This window comes from Ornithorhynchus anatinus, chromosome 11 (genome assembly GCF_004115215.2).
Source record: "Ornithorhynchus anatinus isolate Pmale09 chromosome 11, mOrnAna1.pri.v4, whole genome shotgun sequence".
In the NCBI taxonomy this organism is placed as follows: domain Eukaryota; kingdom Metazoa; phylum Chordata; class Mammalia; order Monotremata; family Ornithorhynchidae; genus Ornithorhynchus; species Ornithorhynchus anatinus.
In genome coordinates this window covers 19,393,067-19,420,102 of record NC_041738.1, presented here as the reverse complement: position 1 = coordinate 19,420,102, position 27,036 = coordinate 19,393,067, and the positions used below count along the sequence as shown (strand labels likewise).

Genomic DNA, 27,036 nt, shown 5'->3' with positions numbered 1-27,036 from the left:
GGTTGAGGCTGGCCAAACTTGGTCACTTTTCTCTGTCCTATGGTTCTGCCATCTAAGGGTGATTGAGGACAAGGAGGTGGGGCTGCAGGGTCCCAGTTGGGCCCATGGGCAGCTGTCCCAATGGGCCGATGGAGCTCTGGAAGCACCAGGCGTCCCCTGGTTCGGTGTGGCATGGTCACCCAAAGTGAGTCCTTAGAACTCTACCGACTCGGCCCTCTCCCAGTCACTCCAGATTTTGTAAGCCATGGTCCTGAGGCTTTGAGCCGGCCACGTCGGAACTATGGTACGCCGGGCCAGGAAGCTGCTACCTAGGCCGGGCACTGCCTATTGTTTGGCCGATGCCCCGAGGTGGGCCTCAAACTTGCAAGGCACCGGCAGTCACCTTGGCTGTCCGGGCCAGGGAGAGGGGAAGGCGTTGTGCCCAGGAACCGTCTGCTGCCTCACACTGCCGGGCCTCTTGTCTTCCAGGAAGTGGTGTTATGGCGAAAGGGGGACATCGTGCGGAAGAGCATGTCCCACCAGGCGGCCATTGCCTCTCAGCGCTTCGAGGGCACCTCCACCCATGCAGAAGCCAGGACCCCCAGCCAGCCGGTGGAGAACAACGGCCGGCAGTGAGCTGCCCGCACAGCCGGGCTGCCATGGGGTGCCCACCTTCCAGCTCCTCGGCTACGGCTGGGGGCAGGTGGACACTCGGCAGAGACTCTTCCGACGACCGAAAAGAAATATCCGTTTTTGACTTACATCCCTTTCTCTGAAGGACCGGGAGCTTGACAGGGCGGACTAGCCAAGCGGTGGCAGTGACAGTGTCCAGACAGGCTTCCTCCCCGGGGGTGGCCCTGAGCAGCTGATATGCTTTCGGGGCCAAGGAGGGGTAGAGACCGGGGGAGGGAGAGCTGTGTCTTGACAGCCCCCGGGTTTCCCCCCTCCCCCCTCCTTTCGAGAAGTAGGAGGAGGAAGAGCAAATGAGCAACCTGGTAGACCTTGGAGCAGGAGGCAGCGGTCTCCGTGAGGTGGGACGCCGAGCGGTAGCTCCCCATGGTGTCTGGGGGGGCAGCGTTTCCCTGGTCCCTGAGATGCCGAGGCTTTCGGGTCAGTGGATCGTCCCAAAACACGCAGCCTGGCCCATCAGTAGGATCGTCCCATTATGGCCTCGGGTGTTTCAAGTCGCTGTGAGGATGGGGGACTTCCCTGGGGCTCCAGAAATAGGACAGAGCCAAGACAGCGGCCGGGTCCTGCGTGGTAGGAACGGACAGAGCTAGATAGAACGTGGCCAGCCTGGTGCCTTCCCAGACCTCTGTCTGAGGTAGGGCAATGGGTGGGGAGGGCTGGGTGGGCTTCAGACCTATCCTTCCAGCCCGTTTGGACATGAAGAAAGAAGTCTGGGCCTGTGGGCTCCACTGTGCTTCTCTGGACTCCAATCTGACTTTGGAACCTTGGTGCCTCCATGCTCTAACCTCTCTGCCCCATCCTGTTCCTCTCCCCCCACCCTCCCCACCATCACACTGCCCCTGGGGGAGCTGGAGGTTAAATCTGAGCCGCTGTCCTTGTTGATGTTTAGAAACCTGGGAGACAGGGAGAGGAGGCGGGTTCCAGGTGGCGGCCACACAACTACAGCTTCAGGTGGGGGAGAGCTGGAGAACTTTGTGTTTGGGGAGGCAGGAGGGGGAGGGTGGACGTTCGGGGAGGCCTTCTTCTAAAGGGTCAACTTTTACCTCTTCCCAGCGTGGGCTTCTGTTGCAGCCAAGTATTTCTGGGGATTCTGTTCCCCCAGAGGGTGGGGGCTGTCATGGAGGGATTTATGGATGGGCTTTCTGGAGTAGAGAAGTGGCCCCCCCACGCGCCACCACCCCATCCCGTCTTCTAGCCTTGGAGCAACAGGACCACTTGAGCGTCTGTCCTGCGAGCCCTCCCAGCCTTTCTGTTCCCTTTGGAACAGAGCCTTGGCCTAGCTGCCTTCTAGCCAAGCCCCGGGGCACCCAGACTAAGGGCAGGACTGTCCCTTCAGTCGTCACAACTGTGCTAGCCACTCGAGTCAATTCCGCTTGCCACAAGGTCTCTCTCTTCACTGGTAGTCTGGCCGGAGTAGGGCTATTGTATTCTTTTCTTTGTTGAAACTGCCCTCTATTCCCACTGTGAGACAGCAGGGCCCTTTCTCTTGCATTGTGTTCCGCCTTGCGTTAGCATAAGGGCTGGCTGTCCATCACCTCGAGGAGGTGGCTGAGAAGAGGACCCAGCTATGTCATCTCTATCCTGGGTTGACTGGGAGCTGGCTCATCGGCTGCCGCCTCTTGTGTGAACTGGGCCCCGGATGGGGTGGGGAACTAAACCTCGGCTCTGGGTCTGTGCCCATTAGCCACCCCCTCACGCTTGATTGTGAGGAGCGACAGTGACTGCCCCCAGCCCCCAATGCCCTCCAAGCTGCTGCCTGGCCCCGAGTGGCCCTGGACACTGAGGGCAGGGAAATGCCTTGGGGAGGGTTCCCGTCCACCTGCTGGCAGCCAGTGAGGGCAGGGACGCTGTGGCTCCCTTGTCTACCACTGAGGCCCACCCACCTGTGAATGCTGCATTCGTGCCGACCAGAGCCACCCACTCCCATGCTTGGCTGTGGACTGTGCAGGCCTGAAATTCCATCTTGGATGTTGGAGGGAAGGGAAAATTAGGTTGTCTATCAAAGTGGGGCTCATTTTCCCCAGAGCTGCTCCCAGCTTGAGGCCCGTGATGAGATGATAAATACATCCAAGGAGGTGTCTCCTTTTGCATAACCAAGGTTTGGGTACAGGGATGGGGGGGTGGGGGTGGCACAGTATGGGGCCCCACAAAGCGGAGGGTGGGGCAACCGTCCTTCCTTCCTGGCCAGTGGGCAACCCTGCCCCCTTTGGCGATCTCTGAGTTCCAAGACTTACCTCTATGGGGTTGTTTTCCAGCAGTGTAATTAGGGGAAGCAAAGATGGCAGTGGGGTCCCCCTTCTCCCCCCCAGAGACTAAGCTCTTTTCCCACTTGGCCCCTTCTCTTTCTCCTCGGGCTAGCTGCTGCGAGAGCAGCCTTAGTTGAGGAGTATGTAGGTACTAAACCAAGCAGTGCAACTTGTAATTAAGCAGCTGCAGTGTTTACATGTTTCTTAATTTGTTGTCTTTTCAACGGCTGTATTTTAAAAACTCTGATTAAAAGGGAGCCACCCTGACCGGCAGAGCCATGCACTGGTTGGGCAGTGGTTGTGGGTTTTGTTCTGACCCAAGGGCTGTGGCTCCATCCTTGGATGGGGATGAACAGCTGCCATCTTTTGGCCCTGCTCTCACCTCCCTCTTCTCCACATCCCTACCCCTGTGTAGCGTGAGACCAAAGTGGGTCGCTAAAATGCCCAGTCCAACCATTTTTTTCCCCCACCAGACGGGGCTAGAAAAGAGCCTGACTTCTGTGACCCTAGGCCCTGGCTATCACTCTCTGAAGGACATATCTACAAACTAGCCCAGAGGGAAATGAGGTGCTTGCCTGAGGCCCGAGCTGGAAAGTATGTTCAATCCACCCTTCACCAGGTTGATCTTAACCCCACCCAATTAACCAGGCTCAAGTCTTGAACCAGATGGAGCTCAGACAGGGGGGAAAACTCCCACATTCCAATATACCCTTAGGATGGCCCTAGTTCAAGAAGCCCTAGCTACAGGCAAAGATCCACACTCTCAACTCAACTTGTACCTGGACACTTTTATTAAAAAGATCAGACATACACACAGCAAAGGAAATAACCAGCAAGGCCCCTCACCTCTGGAGAGATGGGCCAAGCAGTCTTGCTTTGAGCGAAATGTTTCCAGCTGAATCCTGTTAAGTTGGCTTCTTGTCCTCAAGGCTCACAATAAACTCAAATTCCTCTGCAGAAGAAAGACAGGAGAAAGGTTGTGTTGGGGAATGAGGTTGTGTTGCCTTTCCTAGGGCAAGGGGGTGGGTGGGGTGCGGGAGGGTCTCACCTGGTGTCACGGGCTGAACAATGAGCTTCGGGCGCGTGAAGAGGGCCAGGGCCTTCAAGGGTCCCCCTGAGGCTTTGTGCTCCAGGTGATAGGCCTTGAGCTCGGCCAGAGGGATGAGGCGTTTGGTCATGCGCACAAACTGGACATCCACCTGCGAGGAGACAACCACCTCAAGCAACAGGGAAGGCAAGGCGGGCAGGCCCGGCCTGGCCCCCACTATCAAGCCCGGCGGGCAGGAGGGAGAGCTGCTTCTCCCAAGCAGGCCTTCCTCTTACCCCGTGGTGTCCTCGGTTTCAGCAACCCTCTCCTGGCCCCCAAAACCTCTGGGGGCACGTGTTCCCATCGCTTGCTCTTCTCAAGCCCAAGACTTAGCCACTCACCATGCACCACTTGGGGTTGTCCTTGGAGCTGGAAGCGTCATAATGGGGAGCCTTTGGCTCAAACTGCGTGTGGTCGGGGTAGGCCGTCTTCACAACCTGAGGCAAATACGAAGTAAGCTAGCTAGGCCCGGCTGAACCCTCTGACCCTCAGCACAAAATCTCTCCAAGTGTTCCCTCAGGAGCTGGAGGAACAGGATTATTCATCGCTGGGTCCTCCCCACCCCACCCCCCAGATTCTCCCCCAGGCAGGGGGAAGGTGAGAAATTTGAGGTTGGCTGGGAGTCCCCGGGGCCTGGGTAGTGTGTCCTTACCCGCATGACACCGACAATGCCGGGGTGTCTGCAGTTGCAGTGGTAGAAGAAGGACTCTTCGCCGACCTTCATGCGTCTCATGAAATTCCGAGCCTATCCCAGGAGGAAAAGAAGGAGGTTGCAGGCACAGATTGTGGGAGAAAGGAGGGGAGGAGAAGCTGCCTGCCTCAGGCCCACCCGTCAGTTCTCCAGTTCAGACTAGGTGGCCTGACTGCTCCCTTCCCGCATTTCCCATTCCCTTGGGTCAAGGGGAAAGAAGCCCAGTGGCTACGGTGATGGAAGGCACGTGCACGAAAGGCGCTGGGGCCTGCTAGGTCAGCCAGTCCCTGGGCAAGCCAAGCTCCCATGGGAGAGGGAAGGCCCAGCAGAGAGGATGACAGGTAAAACCTCCCACTTCCTGGGACTAAATTGGGCCAGGCCCAGATTTGGGGCCTGGGCCAGGCCCTCTTCTGCTCACTATGTTCTGGAGGAACGGGCACTGATAGAAAGTGCTAAGTAGTTGCTGAACTGGTTTCTGAACCTTTCTGAGGGGAATGGAGGGCTAGACAGCTATGTGGGTCATTCAAGACAAAAAACAAAGGGAAAAAAAACCCCGTCTTGCACATCTCCAGAAGCTGCAGGGAGGGGCTCTCTCCTCACCCCACATCATACCGGCAGAGAAGTCCAGGACCACAGTGCAGGCCTTGTGGCCTACTACTTGCCTGCCCTCCCCCTCTTTTATCCCAGATTCTCCCACCCTCGGCCCCAGCAATCCCCGTTTAGCTTGGCGCTGCCTGGTGATGACCAAACCCATCGGGTTGGCTTCCAACCTCCTACTTGGACTGTGAAGAACAGAACTCTAGCCTTTTGTGATGTCTTAAAACGACTGCAATGAGCCGCTGAGCTGTGTTCTGCTTGGAACGAACACTCGTGTCCTGCCATCCGCAGCTCCCTCATCTCTCTAATCCGCCTCAAAGAGCACGGGCTTGGGAGTCAAAGGTTATGGGTTTGAATGCTGGCGCTACCACTTGTCAGCTGTGTGACTTTGGGGAAGTCACTCATTTCTCTGGGCTTCAGCCACCTCATCTGTAAACTGAGGACTAAGACTGTGAGCCCCATGTGGGACAACATGATTAAACTTGTATCGACCCCAGTGCTTAGAACAGTGCTAGGTACATAGTAAGTGCTTAACAAATGCCATCATCATTATTAAGTCTGGCAACATCTTGACCACAAGCCATCAAGCAGGGTCCAATGGCATTCAGGATCTCATCTCCTCCAAGAGGTCTTCCCCAGTTAAGCCTCTCCCTTCTGCAACATCTACTCCCTTGGAGCTGTACCCTTTAGGCCCTTACTTTTCACCCCCACCTTCAGGCCCCAGCACTTAGGTGCATATCTAATATTTATTTATATTCACGTTTGTCTCCCACTCTAGACCATAAGTTTGTTGTAGACAAGTTACGCCTACCAATGCTGTTGTGTACTCTGCCAAGCGCTCAGTACAGTGCTCTGCACACAAGTAAGCGCTCAATAAATACCACCGAATGACAGTAGTGTTCAGCAGTCTCAACCAGGCCCATCCAAGTTCTAAGGGCCCCTGGCTACTTGTGCAGCATATCCTAGGTCCAATGGGTCAGGGTCAGGACAGGGCCGGGGATCTATGTCTGCTCCTGCCGGCCCTACCTCTGTGGTCCCTCTGTACCTACGGTAGGATCTGCTGATCCCAGGGTTGCCACAGCAGGGAACTCGGTGGCCCAAAGCAGGGAAATAGGTGGCCATCCTTCCCTCGAGGCCAAGCCACAAATACAGTTTGTCCATTTCAAAGCCCTTTCTACTCATTCAGTTCCAGAGGGCAAGGTTTAGTTCCCTCCGCCTCTCCTGAGTAACCCTGACCAGGGGTACACAAGGGTCTGCCTCCCACCCCCACAAAAGGGGGACAAAAAAGCTATGGGAGTTATACCGACACTGCTATTACTGTTCTCCTCTGCTCAGGCCAAGTGAGCGGCAGAGCATGAGAGTAGACAGGGATCGTGTCTACTTACTCTACTGTACCAATTCAAGCTCTGCCCAAAGGAAGCACTCAAATACCACTGATGATGTGGACAGGGGAAGGAGGGGACGGGACTAGATGTTGCATAGATGCCTTTCTTACCTGATAGTTACGGACACCATCCCAGCATGTTGTCTGGTTGGGCTGAGCCTTGAGATCCTCGATGCTGAACTGCCCAACGGGAAAAAGAGGCGCGTGTCAAAGAAACCACCGAGCCCAGGGAGGCTTTTCCCCGGGCTTGTGCTGAGGATGTCTATCTCGGCTCTGGGCAGGGCAGCCCCGCCCTCACCAATGGCATCGATCAAGCACCAAGAAACGCAGGTCCTCGAGGAGCCTGCACACCACTGGGAGAGACAGATTGGCAAATTCCCAACTCCCACCACAAGGTATGCCCAAGAAGGAAGGAAACTAGCCCAAAGTCACCCTGGGAGGGGACGGGAACCACACCAGCTTCCTGACTCCCAGTCTAAATGGGACCATTTTGGTCTATTTCTTTTTTTTCCACCCACCCACTGGGCCTCCACGGAGTAAAGTTTCTCTGTAGCCTCAACCATGACAGAGTGCGGGACTGGGAACTTGCCTGCTGTGTGACCATGGTGAAGTTATATCCGTTCATCCTCCCTCTTAGGCTGTGAGCCCACATGACATGAGAGCTGGGTCCTAACTAATTTCCTTGCACCTACCTCAAGGCTTAGGACAGTGCTTGGTGAATGTATAACACAATAATTCTCATCAAAAGTATTATGTCTCCGCCCTGGGCAGTGCCAAGCATCATCCATGATCGGGTAATAGTTCCTCTCTGTTCCCAACTCCCTGTTCTCACCAAAGGCTTTAATGTGAGACTCCCCACTACCAAACATCCAGTACCGCTGCCATTTTTTTCTTCCACCACCCGAGTCACTGCCAACGCTTACCAAAACTGAGCTGATCTGGGACGCCCTTCTCCCAGTACCAGGATCCCTCTTGCCTGTAGCCCATAATCTCTCCCCCGATAATGCTGGCCTGTATTTTTTTCAACGGTTTCCCTTGAAACCGTTGAAGAAAACAGCCACTTGCCAGAAACATGTAGTAAAGCGTGCTGTTTTCTACACATGGGGTCTCCTACAAGCTATTGTTTCTTTATCACCCAGTGGCTGCTAGGGCTCTCACCTTCACATCCACGCCTTTCTCCAGCCGACTCTCTGGCTCCGACTTCATCAGCCAGTGGCGCGCTGGCAAACTGCTGCCATCACTTTCCTTCTTAGAGTCCTTTGCAGGCTCCTTTGCTGGTTCTTTGGCCGGCTCCTTTGCTGGTTCTTTGGCCGGCTCCTTGGCCGGCTCCTTGACCGGCTCCTTGATCGGCTCCTTGGCCGGCTCCTTGACCGGCTCCTTGACTGGCTCCTTGGCCGGCTCCTTGGCGGGGTCTACGGCCGGCTCCTTGGCGGGGTCTACGGCCGGCTCCTTAGCGGGATCTTGGGCCGGCTCCTTGGCGGGATCTTGGGCCGGCTCCTTGGCGGGTTCTTTGGCCGGCTCCTTGGCGGGTTCTTTGGCCGGCTCCTTTTCGGGTTCTTTGGCCGGCTCCTTTTCGGGGTTGTTTGCCGGCTCACCTTCTGGGGTTGAGCTTCTCTTCTGAAGTTTGGGGGCCGTAGTGTCTTCCTCCGCTGCCGCCTCCCCCGAGAGCTCAGACTTGGGGAGTTCAGCTTCTGATTCATTCACATCTGCCAACACACCCACACATATATACACACACACCTTTCAGAGGGCTATTCTGGCATCGGATAGACAGCTGGGTCTGCCCTCAAAGGATTTTCTGGAGTGGAGCTGAAGACTGGCCTCATGGGTTTCAGAGGTGGATCCGGCCACACTGGACTTTGCAATTCCATTTCATTATCTGTTATCCATTACCCTCAGCTCCTCCAGGCATGAACTGGGTTGGGGAGAAGAGAGGCCACAGTCCTCTCTCCTCAGTGACAGACAGGGAAGGGTTCAGATGACCATATCAGAGTGAAACTGGCAAACACCTGGCAACATTTTCCACCTCTACCAGGCATCTTGGTAACTCACAGCCTAGCCCTTTCTGAGGTGGCATCCATGAGGTTTAGATGGATGCCTGATATTCACGTCTCGAGCCCCAAAGCCTGGACCTGCTCAGTTTTAAGAGAAACAAAGGGAAGTTGTTCTGGCTACATCCTGGCTCTGCCACTGTCTGCAGTGTGAACCCAGGCAAGTTCTAACTTTTAACTGGGTTACTTCAGCTATAAAGTTGGCTCCACCACTGGTCTGCTCTGTGACCTTGGGCAAATCACTTCGCTTCTCTGTGCCTCAGTTACCACATCTGTAAAATGGGGATTAAGACCACAAGCCCCATGGGGGGGAAGAGACGGTGTCCACCCTGATTAGCTTGTATCTACCCCAGGGCTTAACAAATACCACTGTCACTATTATTAAAATTGCCACCGGAGTTTGAGGGAGGTTGCCCATCACCACGCTATCGGGAATCCCAACGGCCTCTGCTTCAACTCAGGAACAGAGATGAAAGCCCCCACAGCGTCAGGGCGCCTTTATTTCTAGAATTTGGGAGGGCCATGCCTGGGGCCATTGGACTGAACCTGGAGGACCCTGGAACTACGCTCCCCTAACCACTGGGCCCTACTGCTCTTGGACTTATCACTGCCCTGTACCCTACAGGCTTTGTGGCATTATATCGCGTCTATCACCAACCCTCTTCCCTAACCATATTCTACCGCTGTGAGCCTCCTGGTGACCAGGGACTGTGCTTTATTTTCATCTGTGTATTTTCTCCCCAGTGCTCCGTACACCGCTTTACACAAAGATACTTGATAAAACCTACTCCTACCACCTGACCGGTCTCGAAACTGATCTCGACACCCCAGGAGCAGCAGCATCAGGCCCTGAGTAACCCTATAAACACATTCCTCTGAGAGAAAGGTGAGCGTTGGGCCTGGAATAGGGAATCTGAGTGTCGGATCTGGATGCCCATATCGGCTGGAGAAGACAGAGGAGAGGCACTGGCCTAGCGAGGAGCAGCAGGGCCCGGGGAAAAGGAGCACGGGCTTGGGACCCGGAGGACCTGGGTTCTAACCCTGGCTCTGCCACCTGTCTGCTGTGTGAACTTGGTCACGTTCGAACTCCACCTGTAAAGTTGGGATTAGGACCGTGAGTCCCGCAACGGGCCGGGGACTGTCTACAGAGAAGCGGCGTGGCTCAGTGGAAAGAGCCCGGGCTTGGGAGTCAGAGGTCAGGGGTTCAAATCCCGGCTCAGCCACTTGTCCCCCATGGGACTCTGGGCAAGGCACTTCACTGCTCTGTGCCTCGGTCACCCCACCTGGCAAATGGGGATGAAGGCTGTGTGCCCCACGGGGGACAACCTGATGACTCTGCGTCCTCCCCGGTGGTTAGAACAGTGCAGGGCACATGGTCAGCGCTAAACAAAAGCCACCATTGTGACACCGACTGGAGGCTTGGATCTACCTGCAGGTAGGAGGCCAGGGGCCGATGCGCGGCAAAGCCCGAATACGGGCAAAAAAAGGAAATAAAAAACTAAGCAGGCCAAGCCCCCAGGCGCCATCAGTCTCCTCTAGAGGGCGCTGTCCTGGAGGGGGGGAGGGGGAGGGCCGGGGTGGGGGTGGGAAGGCCGGGGTGGGGGTGGGAAGGCCGGGGTGGGGGTGGGACCCTTTGCAAATGGCAAAAGCGCGCTAAAGGCTGTGCGTGCGTGTCCCTAGGCCGGGCCCTCCACTCACCCTGGACGGCGGCTGGTTCTTTCCTTTTGACGGGCTGTGACATGGTGAAAGGCCGTCCCCCGCAGGGTACCTAGGAGGGAGCAGACGAGAGTCAGCCCAGAAAGGATCTCGGCCCCGACCGGGCCCCGGGGGAGCCCCTCGCCCCAGCTGCAGGACAAGGGGTGGAAGGAGGGCCGGAGGAGGACCCGGCCCGGCCCCGGGCCACCGCGGCGGGAGGCCCAACCCGGCCTGGGGGTGAGGGAGAAGCGGGTGGGCGGCCAAACGGCGACCGCCCTCCCCCGCCCGCCCGCCCGCCCGCCCTCCTCCACCTTGTCCTTAATCCAGGCGGGGCCGCGAGGTAACGGAGGGCGGTCACCCCGGGTAGCCCGGGGCGCTTCTACCGTTGGGTGTGGGAGCTCTGAAGACGAAGGGAGCCGCAGGCGGAGGAAAAGCCGCTCCCGCTCGGCGCTCCCTGCTGCCCCTCCCCCCGCCGCTGCTTGGCCGCCGAGCGCCTGGAAACGAGGGCCGCCCCCGGCCGGGCGCGGGGGAGCGGCGGGGCCTCCATGATGGAGCTGCCCTCCCCCCGCCCATCGAGGGCCGCATCCCCCAGCTCGGCCGCCATCCGCCCCCCTCCGCGGGCCCCCGGACGCGGCCTCCCCGCCCCGCCGGGCGCCGCACCTCCGCAGCGCCGGCAGAGTCCGTAGGCCGCGGGACCGAGTGGGCCGACCACGCTGCGCCCGAGCCCGCGTCGCCTCCAGGCCCCGCCTCCTCCTCCTCCTCCTCCTCCTCCTCCTCCGCCGCCGCTCCTTCCTCTTCCTCTGGCGCCCTCGCCTCTCGCTCTCCCTCCCGCTCCCGCTCCCGCGCCCGCTCGGCTCCGCCCCCTCGCCCGCGCGGAGGCCTCTGGGAGCCGCCGGGAGAGGGGGCGGCGGACTCCAGTTCCCAGAATGCGGCGGGGCGGGCGGGGAACTACGATTCCCAGGGTGCCGCGGGGCCTCAGCCGCTCGGCCCGCAGCGAGGAGCGGCAGCGAGGCCGCCAGCAGGCCGCGGGCGGCGCCGCCATGCTGAGGGGCTGCTGCCGAAGGCTCGGGGCCCCGCTGGGCGGCCTGCGGGCTCGGCGCTCGCTCGTCTCCTGCATCGACCGTAAGGCCGGGCCCCCCTCCACCCCGCCGTTCACTCAGTAGCATTTATTGAGCGCTTACTATGTGCAGAGCACTGGACTAAAATAAGCAGGGTGCTTGCGAAGCGCTTGCTGTCTGGCAACCGCTGGGGTGATAATAATAATAAGGTGGGTATTGGTTAAGCGCTTCCTATGTGCAGAGCACTGTACTAAGCGCTCAAAATAAGTAGGGTGTTTGCGAAGCGCTTGCCACCGATTAGACTGTAAGCCCGTCGAAGGGCAGGGACTGTCTCTATCTGTTACCGATTTGTACATTCCAAGCGCTTAGTACAGTGCTCTGTACATAGGAAGCGCTCAATAAATGCTACTGAATGAATGTGGCAACCGCTGGGGTAATAATAATAATGTGGGTATTTGTTAAGCGCTTCCTATGTGCAGAGCCCTGTACTAAGCGCCTAAAATAATTAGCGTGTTTGCCAAGCGCTGGGTTAATAATAATAATAATGTTGGTATTTGTTAAGTGCTTGCTATGTTTAGAGCACTGTTCTCAGCGCTGGGGTAGATGCAGGGGCATCAGGGTGTCCCACGTGAAGCTCACAGTCTTCATCCCCATTTTACAGATGAGGGAACTGAGGCACAGAGAAATGAAGTGACTTGCCCACGGGGGTAGATAGAAGGTACTCAGGTTGTCCCCCGTGGGGGCTCACAGTCTTAACCCCCATTTTGCCCATGAGGTCCAGAGAAGTGAAGTGACTCGCCCAAAGTCACACACCTAGCAGAGCTGGGATTAGAACCCACGACCTCTGACTCCCAAGCCTGAGCTCTTTCCACCGTGCCACCCCACCCGCTCCTTCTTCGCCTCTTCTGTGCCGTCATTCAGTCAGTTGAATCGGTGGAATCAGTTGTAGTGATCGAGCGCCCATTCTGTGCACAGCACTGTACTGGGCACTTGGAAAGTCCAGTACAGTCATACAGCGACGGACAGTCCCAGCCCCAACGGGCTGACAGTCTAGGGGGCAGGGGGAGACAGCCATCAAACCAAGGAAAAAGGCATCGAGAGAAAGAAATAGAATTATAGCTATTGACCTATATACATAAGTGCTTCTGGGGGGAGAGGGGAAGAGCAAAGGGAGCGGGTCAAGGTGACGCGGAAGGGAGGGGAAACTGAGGAAAGGGGGCTGAATCTGGGGGGGGGAATGGTTAGGCGCTTACTATGTGCCAGAGCCTGTATTAATAGGGTTGGACACAGCCCCAGCCGCACATGGGGCTCCCAGTCTCAATCCCCATTTTACAGATGAGGTCACTGAGGCCCAGAGAAGCGAAGTGACCTGCCCAGGGTCACCCGGCAGGCAAGTGGCAGAGTTGGGATTAGAACCGGTGACTCTTAAGCCCGTGCTCTCTCTGCCAGGCCATGCTGCTTCTCAGGAATCCCTCCTCATTTCTTCCCGTCCCCTTTTTCTCTGCCTCCTTCCCCTCCCTTGTCCCCCCCTCTGCCCCTTTCAGGCTCCACCCCTTCTTCTTTGCCCTAACAGCTCCCCTTTCTTCCTTCCCCCTTTCCTGGACTCTACCCCCCCCCCCCCCAGGTCCTCCCCCTTCATCCTCCCCTCCTGCAACTCGCTCTGTTTCAGCTGCCCATCAGCTGCCCTTGAGGCTTCCCTCTCAGCTCCTCTCTTGTATTTATTTATATTTTGTGGCATTTATTAAGTGCTTACTATGCGTTAAAACACCATTCTAAGTGCTGGGGTAGGTTCAAGGTAGGTATGACCTTGGGCAAGTCATTTAACTTCTCTGTGCCTCAGTTACTCCATCTATGGAGTGCAGATATTCAATAGTATTTATTGAGCGCTTACTATGTGCAGAGAACTGTACCAAGTGCTTGGAATGAACAAGTCGGCAACAGATAGAGACGGTCCCTGCTGTTTTACGGGCTTACAGTCTAATCGGGGGAGACAGACAGACAAGAACGATGGCAATAAATAGAGTCAAGGGGAAGAACATCTCGTAAAAACAATGGCAACTAAATAGAATCCAGGCGATGTGCATTTCATTAACAAAATAAATAGGGTAATGAAAATATATACAGTTGAGCAGACGAGTACAGTGCTGAGGGTATGGGAAGGGAGAGGGGGAGGAGCAGAGGGAAATGGGGGGAAAAGAGGGTTAAGCTGCGGAGAGGTGAAGGGGGGGGGGCAGTAGAGGGAGAAGGGGAGCTCAGTCTGGGAAGGCCTCTTGGAGGAGGTGAGTTTTAAGTAGGGTTTTGAAGAGGGGAAGAGAATTAGTTTGGCGGAGGTGAGGAGGGAGGGCGTTCCAGGACCTCAGGAGGAGTGGTCCAGGGGTCGACGGTGGGATAGGCGAGACCGAGGGACGGTGAGGAGGTGGGCGGTGGAGGAGCGGAGCGTGCGGGGTGGGCAGTAGAAAGAGAGAAGGGAGGAGAGGTAGGAAGGGGCAAGGTGATGGAGAGCCTTGAAGCCTAGAGTGAGGAGTTTTTGTTTGGAGCAGAGGTCGATAGGCAACCACTGGAGGTGTTTAAGAAGGGGAGTGACATGCCCAGATCGTTTCTGCAGGAAGATGAGCCGGGCAGCGACCATCCTTCCCGTCTCTCAGGCCCGCAATCTCGGTGTCATCCTTGACTCGTCTCTCTCGTTCACCCCACACATCCTATCCGTTACCAAGACCTGCCGGTTTCACCTCTACAATATCGCCAAGATCCGCCCTTTCCTCTCCACCCAAACGGCTACCTTACTGTTACGGGCTCTCGTTATATCCCGGCTAGACTACTGTGTCAGCCTTCTCTCTGACCTCCCTTCCTCCTCTCTCGCCCCGCTCCGGTCTATTCTTCACTCCGCTGCCTGGCTCATCTTCCTGCAGAAACGATCTGGGCATGTCACTCCCCTTCTTAAACAACTCCAGTGGTTGCCTATCAACCTCCGCTCCAAACAAAAACTCCTCACTCTAGGCTTCAAGGCTCTCCATCACCTTGCCCCTTCCTACCTCTCCTCCCTTCTCTCTTTCTACCACCCACCCCGCACGCTCCGCTCCTCTGCCGCCCACCTCCTCACCGTCCCTCGGTCTCGCCTATCCCGCCGTCGACCCCCGGGTCACGTCCTCCCGCGGTCCTGGAACGCCCTCCCTCCTCACCTCCGCCAAACTGATTCTCTTTCCCTCTTCAAAACCCTACTTAAAACTCACCTCCTCCAAGAGGCATTCCCAGACTGAGCTCCTCTTCTCCCTCTACTCCCTCTGCCATCCCCCCTTTACCTCTCCGCAGCTTAACCCTCTTTTTCCCCTTTTCCCTCTGCTCCTCCACCTCTCCCTTCCCATCCCCACAGCACTGTACTCGTCCGCTCAACTGTATATATTTTCGTTACCCTATTTATTTTGTTAATGAATTGTACATCGCCTTGATTCTATTTAGTTGCCATTGGTTTTTACGAGATGTTTTTCCCCTTGACGCTGTTTAGTGCCATCGTTCTTGTCTGTCCGTCTCCCCCGATTAGACCGTAAGCCCGTCAAACGGCAGGGACTGTCTCTATCTGTTGCCGACTTGTTCATCCCAAGCGCTTAGTACAGTGCTCTGCACATAGTAAGCGCTCAATAAATACTATTGAATGAATGAATGAAAAGAATAGACCGGAGCGGGGCGAGAGAGGAGGAAGGGAGATCAGAGAGAAGGCCGACACAATAGTCTAGCCGGGATATAACTAGAGCCCGTAGCAGTAAGGTAGCCGTTTGGGTGGAGAAGAAAGGGCGGATCTTGGCGATATTGTAAAGGTGAAACCGGCAGGTCTCGGTAATGGATAGGATGTGTGGGATGAACGAGAGAGACGAGTCAAGGGTGACACCGAGATTGCGGGCCTGAGAGACGGGAAGGGTGGTCGTGCCATCCACGGTGATAGGGAAGTCCGGGAGAGGACCGGGTTTGGGAGGGAAGATGAGGCGCTCAGTCTTACATATGGACATGGGGCTTGAGACTGGGAGCCCCATGTGGGACGAAGGACTGTGACCAATCTGACTTGCTGATATCCTCCCCAATGCTCAGTAGAGTGCTTGGCACATAATAATACTGTTGGTGTTTATTAAGCACTTACTAGGTGCAGAGCACTGTTCTAAGCGCTAGGGTAGATACAGGGTAATCAGATTGTCCCACATGAGGCTCACAGTCTTAATCCCCATTTTACAGATAAGGTAACAGGCACAGAGAAGTGAAGTGACTTGCCTACAGTCACTCAGCTGACAAGTGCTGGAGCTGGGATTTGAATCCATGACCGCTGACTCCCAAGCCCATGCTCTTTCCACTGAGCCACTCTGCTTCTCTAGTAAGCACTTAACCAGTGCCATAATTATTATTATTATTATTGTTATTTGAGCTAATTAGGTCAGATGCAGTTCCTGTCCCACATGGAGTTCACTGTCGAAGCAGGAGGGAGAACAGGTATTTAGCCTCCATTTTATAGTGGAGGAAACTGAGGGACAGAGAAGGTAAGTGACTTGCGCAAGGTCACACAACAAACAGTTGGCCGAGTCAGGACTAGAACCCGGGTCCTCCGACTCCCTGGCCCGTGCTCTTTCCCCTGCTGCTTAGTTGGCTTCCTGTTAGACAGCGAGGCTATAAGGTTGCTCTAATTTGATTTTGGTTAGTTGTGGTTTTCAGAAATGCCTTCTCGCATTGGTCTGTCACTTCCCGCTGGAATGCAGAAGGTCTAGAGCCGGGAGGCGGTTTCCAGGAACGGTTGGTGCTTCAAAGGGAAACAGACAAGGGGTCAGGAATTGATCCAGTCCCCTGGCTGGGTTAGAGGAGCTCCGATTGTGGAGGGCTGCGTGGGCCTGGGTAACTAGGTTGATCTTCCGTCCCCAGAACTGCACACTAGTTTGGCCCCAGACTGCCCAAACTCCCCGGGGAGTAATAATAATAATAATAGTGGTATTTAAGTGCCTCCGTACCATACTAAACGCGGGGGTAGATACAGGATAATCAGGTTGGACATGGGGCTCACAGGATAAGGAGGAGGGAAAACAGGTATTGAGTTCCCATTTTATGGATGCAGAAACTGAGGCACAGAGAAGCTAAATCCAAGGTCACACAGGCAGTTGGCTGAGCTGGGATTAGAACCCTCTTGCTCCTTTTGTTCTTCCCTACTCCCAGCCCCACAGCACTCGTGTACATATCTCTAATTTTATTTGTATTAATGTCTGTCCCCCTCCTAGACCATAAGCTTGTTGTGGGCAGAGAACGTGTCTGTTTCTTGTTGTACTCTCCCAAGCGCTTGGCACAGTGCTCTGAACACAGTAAGAGCTCAATAAATACAATTGAATGAATGAATGAACAAATGCATAAACAAATTCTCAGTTTTAGTTGGACCAACTCTCTCGAAGCAGGACTAGACTTTCTAGAAAACTCTTAGTCTAGCCTCAGGCCAAACCTACTCTGCTTGGGCCAGGCCAGATTTTTTTTTTTAATGGTATTTGTTAAGTGTTTAGTATGTGCCAGACCCTGTACTGAGCCCTGGGATAAATACAGGTTAAAGTACAAAATTTAGACTGACCTCTGGTGAGAGGGGTAGGGGGGTTAGCAAAGTGCACTCAAAGTTAATAGTACCTTCCTTGCCAGGCACTCAGTTTCAGTAGTAGGAAATTGGAAACAGCTTTCTTCCAAGAGGGTCAGAGCCTGTTCTCAGAGAATGAAATTCAGAAACCTCATCTTTACCAGTAGTTTCGGCCTCCTTCTCTTCCTCTATTCTTTTGCAAGAGCTGTTAAAATGTTTGACCTTTGACTATAGAATTATATCTTCTGGATAATCTACAGTCAGCCTCCAAACAGCCCTGGCAAATAAAGTAAAGACCGCATCTATGTCATTTTAACAAGATGCGAAGAGATGGGTTCAGGGTGAGAAGGTAGATTTTAAGAGGAGATGGGACATCTTAAGATACTGCTTGGAGGGGTGGTAGAGCCAAAGAAGGGCAGGCGGAAGGTGTGATTGGAGAGGCTCAGGAGAGATTTTAAGGAGATCACACATGTCGGTTTCATTTCTTTTTTCTATGAAATAGGCGGCAAGGTCATTAGGGACAAAGGATTAGGGATGAGGAGATGGGGGGACAGGGGGTTTGAGGAGGAAGTTCCTGGGTATTGGAGTTTATAAGGATGGAGAAATATTGTTGCTGGGGGAAGAGAAGACAGAATTATAACAGGTGAGGATAAAATTCGTTGGATGAGGTTGGCCTGATGTTTGGATTAGCAGTGCTCGGTGACTTAAGCACAAGAACGGAAGAAACCTATTGTGGAAGTGATCCAGCGAACTGTGGGTTGGTGGCACAAGATCAGTGGAGGGACAAGAGAACAAGGGAGTTGACTTGAATGAAGGGAAGTTGAAGGCGTGGATTTATGCATCACACAAATTCAGGTTGGGTGTGGAGACCAAATGAGGGAAGATGGCGTTAGAAATTTGGAGGGGGTCAAAAGATTGGAAATCTCTTTGGGGAATAGGACAGTTTTCCCAGAGGGGAGTGTGTGGGAGGGAAGGCAGGCAGGCAGGTGAGGAGGTTGTATTCGTGTAGAGTAGAATTTACAATCTATCACTGATACGAGGATGAAGAATGTAAAGGTGGTTAGGTGAATAACTGAGTGCTTAAATAATACGGGATGTAAATTATATGTGAATGGGCTTTGGTAGCTTTGACTGCACAGGTGCTAAAGTTGTAGTTGGGAGTGATCCATCTGTAATAATGAAAATGAACTGGGGAACATCTTCAGGAGCTCTGTTTGGGATTTATGAAGTTTGAGGTGACGGTGGGATTTCCAAGAGATATCTTGGAAGCAGCAATATATGTGAGATTGCAGAGGAGAGAGATCGGGGTGGAGATGTAGATTTGGGATTCGAAAGCATAGAGATGATAACTGTGGTATATGTTAAGCTCTTATTCTGGGTGCCAGGCATCGTACTAAGCATTGGGGTGGATACAAGCAAATCGGATTGGACAGAGTCCCTGACTCACATAGGGCCACGCTGTGGGCAGTTGAAGCTGTGGGAGTGAATGAGTTCTCCAGGGGAGTTGGGGTGAGGGGGAAGGAGGCAGAGGTGGGGGGAACCTGCAAAAGAGACTGAGAATGAGCATCCGGAAAACCAGGAGAAACCAGTACCAGTGAAGCCAAGGTTAAATCGCATTTCCAGGAGGAGGGGGTTGTTCACAATGTAGAAGGCAGTTGAAAGGTTAAAGGAGCAACAGGGTGTAGTGGATAGAGCACGGGCCTGGCAGTCACAAGGTCATGGGCTCTAATCCTGGCTCTGCCACTTGTCTGCTGTGTGACTTTGGGCAGGTCACTTCTCTGGGCCTTAGGAACCTCATCTGTAAAATGGGGATTGAGACTGGGATCCCCACATGGGACAGGGACTGGGACCCCAGAGTTTAGTACAGTGCCTGGTACATAGTAAGCGTTTAACAAATACCATAATTATTATTATTATTTAGAATGAAGTAGAGGAGATCATTGATAACTTTTAAGTGGACAGTTTTGTTGGATTGAAGGGAGTGGAAGCCAGATTGGAAGGGGTCAAGGGAAGAATTAGAGGGGAGGAAGTGGAGACAGCTGGTGTAGGCAAGTCACTCAAGGAGTTGGGTAGGAGGAAGGAATGGCAGGAGGGACAGTGGGATGGTAACTGGGGTCAAGGGAGGGTTGGTTTATTTTTTAGGATGGGGGTACGTGAGCATGTTTGAAAGCAGTGGGGAAGAAACCGTGAACATTTGAAGGTGGTAGTCAGGGAGGGAAAAAGGGAGGGGACAAGTGATGATGATGTTGGTATTTGTTAAGCGCTTACTATGTGCAGAGCACTGTTGTAAGTGCTGGGGCAGATACAGGGTAATCAGTTTGTCCCATGAGAGGCTCACAGATAATCCCCATTTTACAGATGAGGTAACTGAGGCACAGAGAAGTTAAGTGACTTGCCCACAGTCACACAGCTGACAAGTGGCAGAGCCGGGAGTCGAACCCATGACCTCTGATTCCGAAACCCATGCTCTTTTCACTGAGCCACACTGCTTTTCTAGTGATGTGATGTGAGCCTGTTGTGGGCAGGAAATGTGTCCATTTATTGTTATATTGTACTTTCCCAAACGCTTAGTACAGTGCTTTGCACACTGTAAGCACTTAATAAATACTATCGAATGAACAACGTGTGAAGGATGGAGTCAGAGGCGCAGGTGGAGGGGGTAGATTGTACTGTACTAAGTGATGGGAAAGAAATGCCCAGGCTAGAGACTGGCCCAGGCCCTGGAATTCAGTGGGGCGTAGGGTCTAAGAATAAGAAAGGGGTAGTGACGGGAAAGATGAAACAAAAATCTAAAAGACAAGGACAGCAATAAATACAAGAGTAACAACGGGGCTTCAGGCTGTTCATGGGTCATGCCAGCAATTCCAGAAGTCACAGCTGCAGCCTTGGCAGTGGTCTTTCTGACATTTTAAAAGTTGAGGAGCCTTGCTGCCAGTGCTTGAGTCCTTCCTGAGCTAGTGCTGGGGCTGATGGAAATCCCAGGGCAATATGGGAAGGGCACAGCATCTCTCTTAGGGGGTCAGCATGAGTTGGGGGCTCATGGTGCTGCTGTTTGAGTCCTGCTTGGGCTGGAGCAAGGGCTGATGTACAGAAGATGGCCTAGCAGCTAATCGGAGTTTCTGCTTGATGTACAGTCTCTGGTCTCTTTAGGGAGAATTCATTCAGTCGTATTTATTGGGCACTTACTGTGTGCAGACCACTGTGCTAAGTGCTTGGAAAGTACAATTCAGCAATAGAGATAATCCCTGCCCACACCAGGTTTACAGTCTAGAAAGGGGGAGACAGACAGCAAGACAGTCCAGTTACAGGCATCAATATAAATAGAATTATAGAGATATATATATACATCAAAACAAGTAAACAGGCATTAATATAAATAAATAGAATTATAGATATGTACATACATATATACACAAGTTCTATGGGGCGGAGAGAGGGGAAAGAACAAAGGGAGAGAAGCAGTATGGCCTACTGGGAAGAGCCCGGACCTTGGAGTCAGAAGACCGAGGTTCTAATTATGGCTCTGTCACTTGTCTGCTGTGTGACCTTGGGCAAGTCACTTAACTTCTCAGTGCCTTTGTTTACTCATATGTAAAATGGGGATTAAATCCTCCTCCTCCAGTTTAGATTGTAATGCCCATGTGGGTCAGGGATTGTGTTCAAACTGATTAACTTTCATTCAGCTATATTTGTTAAGCACTTACTGTGTGCATTCATTCATTCATTCAATAGTATTTATTGAGCGCTTACTATGTGCAGAGCACTGTACTAAGCACTTGGGATGAACAAGTCGGCAACAGATAGAGACAGTCCCTGCCGTTTGACGGGCTTACAGTCTAATCGGGGGAGACGGACAGACGAGAACGATGGCACTAAACAGCGTCAAGGGGAAGAACATCTCGTAAAAACAATGGCAACTAAATAGAATCAAGGCGATGTACAATTCATTAACAAAATAAATAGGGTAACGAAAATATATACAGTTGAGCGGACGAGTACAGTGCTGTGGGGATGGGAAGGGAGAGGTGGAGGAGCAGAGGGAAAAGGGGAAAATGAGGCTTTAGCTGCGGAGAGGTAAAGGGGGAATGGCAGAGGGAGTAGAGGGGGAAGAGGAGCTCAGTCTGGGAACGCCTCTTGGAGGAGGTGATTTTTAAGTAAGGTTTTGAAGAGGGAAAGAGAATCAGTTTGGCGGAGGTGAGGAGGGAGGGCGTTCCAGGACCGCGGGAGGACGCGACCCAGGGGTCGACGGCGGGATAGGCGAGACCGAGGGACGGCGAGGAGGTGGGCGGCAGAGGAGCGGAGCGTGCGGGGTGGGCGGTAGAAAGAGAGAAGGGAGGAGAGGTAGGAAGGGGCAAGGTGACGGAGAGCCTTGAAGCCTAGAGTGAGGAGTTTTTGTTTGGAGCGGAGGTCGATAGGCAACCACTGGAGTTGTTTAAGAAGGGGAGTGACATGCCCAGATCGTTTTTGCAGGAAGATGAGCCGGGCAGCGGAGTGAAGAATAGACCGGAGCGGGGCGAGAGAGGAGGAAGGGAGGTCAGAGAGAAGGCTGACACAGTAGTCTAGCCGGGATATAACGAGAGCCCGTAATAGTAAGGTAGCCGTTTGGGTGGAGAGGAAAGGGCGGATCTTGGCGATATTGTAGAGGTGAAACCGGCAGGTCTTGGTAACGGATAGGATGTGTGGGGTGAACGAGAGGGACGAGTCAAGGATGACACCGAGATTGCGGGCCTGCGGGACGGGAAGGATGGTCGTGCCATCCACGGTGATGGAGAAGTCTGGGCACTGTACTAAGCACTTGGGAAAATAATACGACAACAAAGAGTGACAGTCCTTGCCCACAACGAGCTGAGTCTAGAGGTTGTATCTACCTGGCATATTGTGAGCACTTAACAATTTATCATTTAAAACAAACCAAAAAAAAATAAATTGGCTAAAATCACGCAGCAAGTAACATGCATCCAAAGCTACGTCGAAGGCTTCAGGCTATTTTGGTAGGTAGTTGTCATAGTAATAGTATTTAAGTGCCTACATGGATGAGAATTAGACAGTATTCTCTGAGCCCCAAAGACCCCACAATCTAAGAGACTGGGATGGGGCACGTAAGCAATAAAACACAAAATCTACAGGAAAGACAAGGACCATTGATAAATCCAAAAAAAAAAAAATGAAAACAAAAAGAGCAGTAGGGAACTGTGCCTTGAGGAGCAGAGTTTCAGATTCCGGGTGGCTCAGAGCCCAGAAGTCACAGCCCCAGCTACAGCAGCCACCACGGCCCTTCCAGTGTTCTAAATCCTGCAGAAGTCTTAAGCATGCATTGCTTCTGTCCTTCCCACCCTGCTGGCCCAGGGCAAGCTGAGCTTGAGGCACTGACTTGTCCCCTCCCTATGTCTACCTGGTCATCTACAAGAAAGTTCTTAATAAAAATTAGATATGGAGATAGGCAACTGAGGGAAGTGGTCTTCATCTGGAGGTCCGAAAGACCATAGAATAGTCCCCATTCTATGAAAGCTGAATTGCGACAGTCTATGAGAAGTCACCGTGGCCTAATGCAAAGAGTGTGGGCCCGGAAGTCAGAGGACCCGGGTTCTAATCATGGCTCTACCATGTGCCTGCTGTGTGACCTTAGGCAAGCCATTTACTTTTCTGTGCCTCAGTTTCCTCATCTGTAAAATGGGCTGTGAGCTCCATGTGGGACAGGGACTTGGTCCAACCTGATTTGCTTGTATCTACTTCAGGGCTTAGTACAGACAAATACCATAATTATTGTTATTATTATTTTTAATTATTATGTCGGGGAAAGCTCTTTTGGAGGCTCTTCCTGTATAACACCTATTGGGAGCCACAGGAAATTTCTAAATTTCTAACTACAGAGAGATCTCTCACTGAATCCTCACAATCGAAGTCACTACTCTAAGGGCAGGATCAATGAGACACAGACTACTAGAGAATTTGGCCCAAAGTCACAGAAGGCAAAAGGCAGACAGTGGAAGCCTGGAAAAGAATCCATGAATCTGGATTCACTCTTGGTGAGAGCCCAGGAGTGGAAGTAATAATGATAATGATGATGATGGTATTTGTTAAGCGCTTACTATGTGCCAAGCACTGGGGTAGATACAGAGTAGTCAGGTTGTCCCACGTGGGGCTCCCAGTCTTAACCCCCACTTGACAGATGAAGTAACAGAGGCACAGAGAAGTTGTCACTTGCCCAAAGTCACACAGCTAAGTGGCAGAGCTGGAATTAGAACCCACGACCTCTGACTCCCAAGCCCATGCTCTTTCCATTAGCCATTGTTTCCTCTGACTGGTTTCCACAATCTTTCCTTTCTTCCTGTCACCTGGGTGTCATCTTCAGTGAATATTTATTGAATGCCTGCTCTGTGCATAGAATACTATTAGAAAAGAATTAGAAGTTTGGGGGGCGTTTTTTAAGATTAATTAAAAAGGATTTGGGGCTCTAGAGAGTAAAAAGTAGTATAGATCTTTTGAAAAAGGATTTTCTCCGATTTTGCTATTTGTTTGAAAGTATGCGTTCCCCCTTGGACCAAGGGACTTTGAGGGGAGAGGGAAAAAGTAAAAGGCAAATAATGATGGAGACGTCAGATGGGTAAGAAGAGACTGACTGCTGAACTCTGTCTCCATTTAGTTCCTCCTGAAGCTGCCCTTCTCTTATGTTGCTTTTACTCATTGTTCCTCCTCCCCCAGCTGTTGCAGGACTTGACAAGTGGCACAGAGGTCAGGGTGAGAGAGGAGAGGAGATGTGTTCTGATGGTGAAAGAGCCTTAGTGGCTTCTCCAAGGTGGGGGCCCAGGCATGTTCTCACTTGAAGCCCTGACTGGAAAGTGCCATTAATTGGGGTCGGACAGCCAGAGGAAAGGCTACGTGCCATCCACTTGGTTCAGTGGGTGGTAGCTAAAGTGAGAGAAGCTGTGATTATGAGCGAGTGAGAGCATTTTCCAGAGGTTCAATCAAGTGTCACATATACTTGAGTTGCCTTCTCAGATAGGGAAGATCCTCAAAGCAGCTAAATTCAGAGGGCAGTTCAATCTGGGAATGTCATTTCTTCTACTGTGTTTTCTCTGCTTTGTTTTTTCTTCAGATGACGCACGCTCTCGGTACTTGGCCCTTTTCCCAAATCAGTCTCAGGTTGAATTTAGGGGAAACTTACCTGGGTCAGATTACTGCAGGGTGAACCAATCAACAGTGTTTATTGAGCACTTAATATGTGCAGAGCACTCTACTATGCGCTTGGGAGAATACAATACAACAGGATTAGCAGATATGTTCCCTGCCTATAATGAGCTTACAGTCTAGAGGGGGAAACAGATATTAATATGGACAAATAAATCATTTATAATATACAATTTAAAGATTTGTAAGTAAGTACTGCAGGATTGGGGGTGGGGTGAATGTCAGATGTCCAGAGGTCACAGATTGAAATGCACAGGTGACATAGAAGGGAGAGCAAGCCAGGAAAAGAGGGCTTACTGGGGAAGGCCTCTTGGAGGAGATGTGATCTTAGTTAGGCTTTGAAGGTGGAGAGAGTGGTGATCTCTTGATAGTTCTGGCGAACTCAATCGATCAGTGCTGTGTAATGAGCTCCTACCAACTCCTAACCATTTAGGAGAGTACAGTGTAGTAGGTAGACCTGACCCTTGCCCTCAAGGAGCTCTATCTAGCAGAGGAGATGCACATTAAAATAAATTGCGGGTAGGGGGAAGCAACAGAATATAAGAATGTGGACATTAAGTGGAGGAGGTGGGGAGAGGTTTCAGAGTACTTAGCAGAAATGAATTTAACTGCACAGGTGACATCAAAGGGAGGGAAAGTGAGGTGGGAGATGAGAGATTAATCAGGGAAGAACTTCCTGGAGGAGATGCGATTTTAATAAGGCTGTACTTAACCTGGGCCTTCCGTTCCTCAGCTTCCACGGGCCTGAGTGAGGAGCAGAAGGAGTTTCAGAAAGTGGCCTTTGACTTTGCCTCCCGGGAGATGGCCCCTCACATGGCAGAGTGGGACCAGAAGGTAGGGTCTTGGTCTCATTTTCCCGACCCGCGACGGTCTACCTAGAACTGAGCCTATTATGGCCGACTCAATTTTTGTGGCCTCTGCTTTATCCCCGCCTCCGCTTCCCCCTGCACTTCCCGTCCGAAGTCCTCTTGAACCTTTCGAGCCTGAGGTGATTGCTATTCCCGCTTCCATTTGGCGGAGACCTGCCCCCATCCCTACCACCCCATCTTAACTGTCTTCCGTAGCTTTCCCAGGAGCTGCATCGGCCTTTCCAACTAATGCTGTAAAGGGGCTTAAGTTGTGTTGGAGAGGGTTTGGGGAAAGGAAGACTCCTTCAGCAGGAGGGGCAGACTTCCACCCTCTGCAAACTTCAGGGTTTCCCAAGGTAATTTAGGAACAGTGCTCCTGGCTGACCTAAGAGAAGGGGCCCTTTCAAAATAGGCAGCCCACCCTGGCTATCCCCAGCTTTCCCCTTTCCCCTCCCTTCCCCTCCACAGCCATGCGCTTGGTGCAGACCATCTCGGAAGGTGACCACCAGAGACATCCACTCTTGTCACCCCCGCAGGAGCTGTTTCCAGTTGAGACGATGAGGAAGGCAGCCCAGCTTGGCTTCGGCGGGGTCTATGTGAAGCCTGACGTAGGGGGATCGGGGCTGACCCGGCTCGATACCTCCGTCATCTTCGAGGCCTTGTCCACGGGCTGCACCAGCACCACGGCATATATAAGCATCCATAAGTAAGTGCCTGGGTTTCAGGTAGCTGAAGGAAGGACAGAAGGAAGAAAGGAACAAATGAATTCAGCTGTTCAATTTTCTCTTTCCGGTTCAGAAAATGACCGGAATGCTCTCCCCTTCCTGAGCGAATCTAAAGAAGGAGTGCATCCTACAGGCCCTACCACTACAACAGCCCTCTTCCTGTCTCACTTCTGGGACTTGAAATAGCCCTCCTTGCAGCCAGATTCAGAGCACTGGCCAGAAGCATCCTCAGGGGAAATTGGCCCGGCAGCAAGCTCGACCTGCCTTCTTCCCCGGCAGAAGACCCATGCAGAGGGACAGGGAGGGTGGGGACACGGTGTTTCTGGAATGGGAGGGTATGTGCTGGAGATAACCCTGTTTAGTCTTCATAGGACAGGGCTAGGCTGAGCCGGAGCACCCGGGCCTGCGGTTGAAGAAGGGAGCAGCTAAACTTTGGAGAGCAGAGCCTCGCGTGGCCTGGACCCCGGATCTCTCTCAGCCTCTTTTTTTCCCTTCCTCTTTATCCCTGGCAGTATGTGTGTATGGATGATCGACACTTTTGGAAATGAAGAACAGAGGCACAAATTCTGCCCACCACTCTGCACCATGGAGAAGTTTGCTTCCTACTGCCTGACAGAGCCAGGTAGGCTGCCCACACTGGGGAAAGGACAGCGAGTCAGGGAGAAGGCCCGGAGGTTCCCTGTTCCGGGCTCAGAGGCTCTCAGGACTGGGGCACCCAAAGAAGAACTGAGCTTTTCCAAAGGGAGACCTTTGGCTTGGACCCAGAAGAATCAATCTTCCAAGTAGAATTACTGTTGTTAGGGTCGCAGGGGAGTTCTGTCCTTGGGAGAGTCATTTGTCGGTCCTGCCAGGAAAGGAGGACAGACTGTGCTTGCACCATCTTTAGCCCTCGCTCTGGCTGTGCCCATCGATGGCAATGTCAGAGCTGGGAAGAACAGGAACAACGCATTTCTGCCCCTGCATCTGCTTGCTAAAAATGCCCAGGGTGTTGGGCAAGACGATGGAAATAGGGGGATGGGGCTTGCATGAGAGGGCCTCTTAGGGACCGAGGGAGACCTTCAGTGGTAGATGAGGGAGGGGTGTCCCCCTATTTAAGTTCTGCTTTAGTTCCACTACTTGGCCTTATTGGGCAGGGCTCAGAGATTGCCAAGATCCTCTTAGGAAGGAGGGTGAAGGCCGGGAGGGTGGGTTATGAGAGGATTGATATGGTGTG

At 52.9% G+C, this 27,036-nt stretch overlaps 3 protein-coding genes across 4 annotated transcripts in view; 2 read left to right on the top strand and 1 right to left on the bottom strand.

Annotated features, from left to right (window-relative positions):
• The window catches only part of VPS26B (VPS26, retromer complex component B), a 39,084-nt gene extending 35,205 nt beyond the window's left edge, over positions 1–3,879 (top strand). The window contains exon 7 of the mRNA XM_029074919.2: positions 469–3,879. Coding sequence (XP_028930752.1) covers positions 469–615 — 147 coding nt within the window. The 3' untranslated portion in view covers positions 616–3,879. The remainder of the gene's footprint in view (positions 1–468) is intronic.
• THYN1 (thymocyte nuclear protein 1) lies at positions 3,689–11,208 on the bottom strand. Its single transcript, XM_029074918.2, has 8 exons — positions 11,081–11,208; positions 10,424–10,493; positions 7,833–8,380; positions 6,786–6,854; positions 4,655–4,747; positions 4,344–4,439; positions 3,964–4,114; positions 3,689–3,867 (listed from the first exon to the last, which is right to left on the bottom strand). The coding sequence occupies exons 2-8, from the start codon at positions 10,464–10,466 to the stop codon at positions 3,821–3,823; spliced, it is 1,047 nt and encodes a 348-aa protein (XP_028930751.1). The 5' UTR covers positions 10,467–10,493; positions 11,081–11,208; the 3' UTR covers positions 3,689–3,820.
• Positions 11,209–11,331: 123 nt separating this feature from the next.
• Positions 11,332–27,036, top strand: part of ACAD8 (acyl-CoA dehydrogenase family member 8) — a 36,400-nt gene continuing 20,695 nt past the window's right edge. Inside the window, exons 1-4 of one of the 2 annotated variants that reach the window (XM_029075373.1) lie at positions 11,332–11,542; positions 24,984–25,084; positions 25,635–25,804; positions 26,336–26,445. In XM_029075373.1, the coding sequence (XP_028931206.1) occupies positions 11,347–11,542; positions 24,984–25,084; positions 25,635–25,804; positions 26,336–26,445 (577 nt within the window). In that variant the 5' untranslated portion in view covers positions 11,332–11,346. Of the gene's footprint in view, positions 11,543–11,669; positions 11,688–24,983; positions 25,085–25,634; positions 25,805–26,335; positions 26,446–27,036 lie in introns of those variants that run through there. The other variant, XM_029075374.1, reaches the window with a different exon arrangement.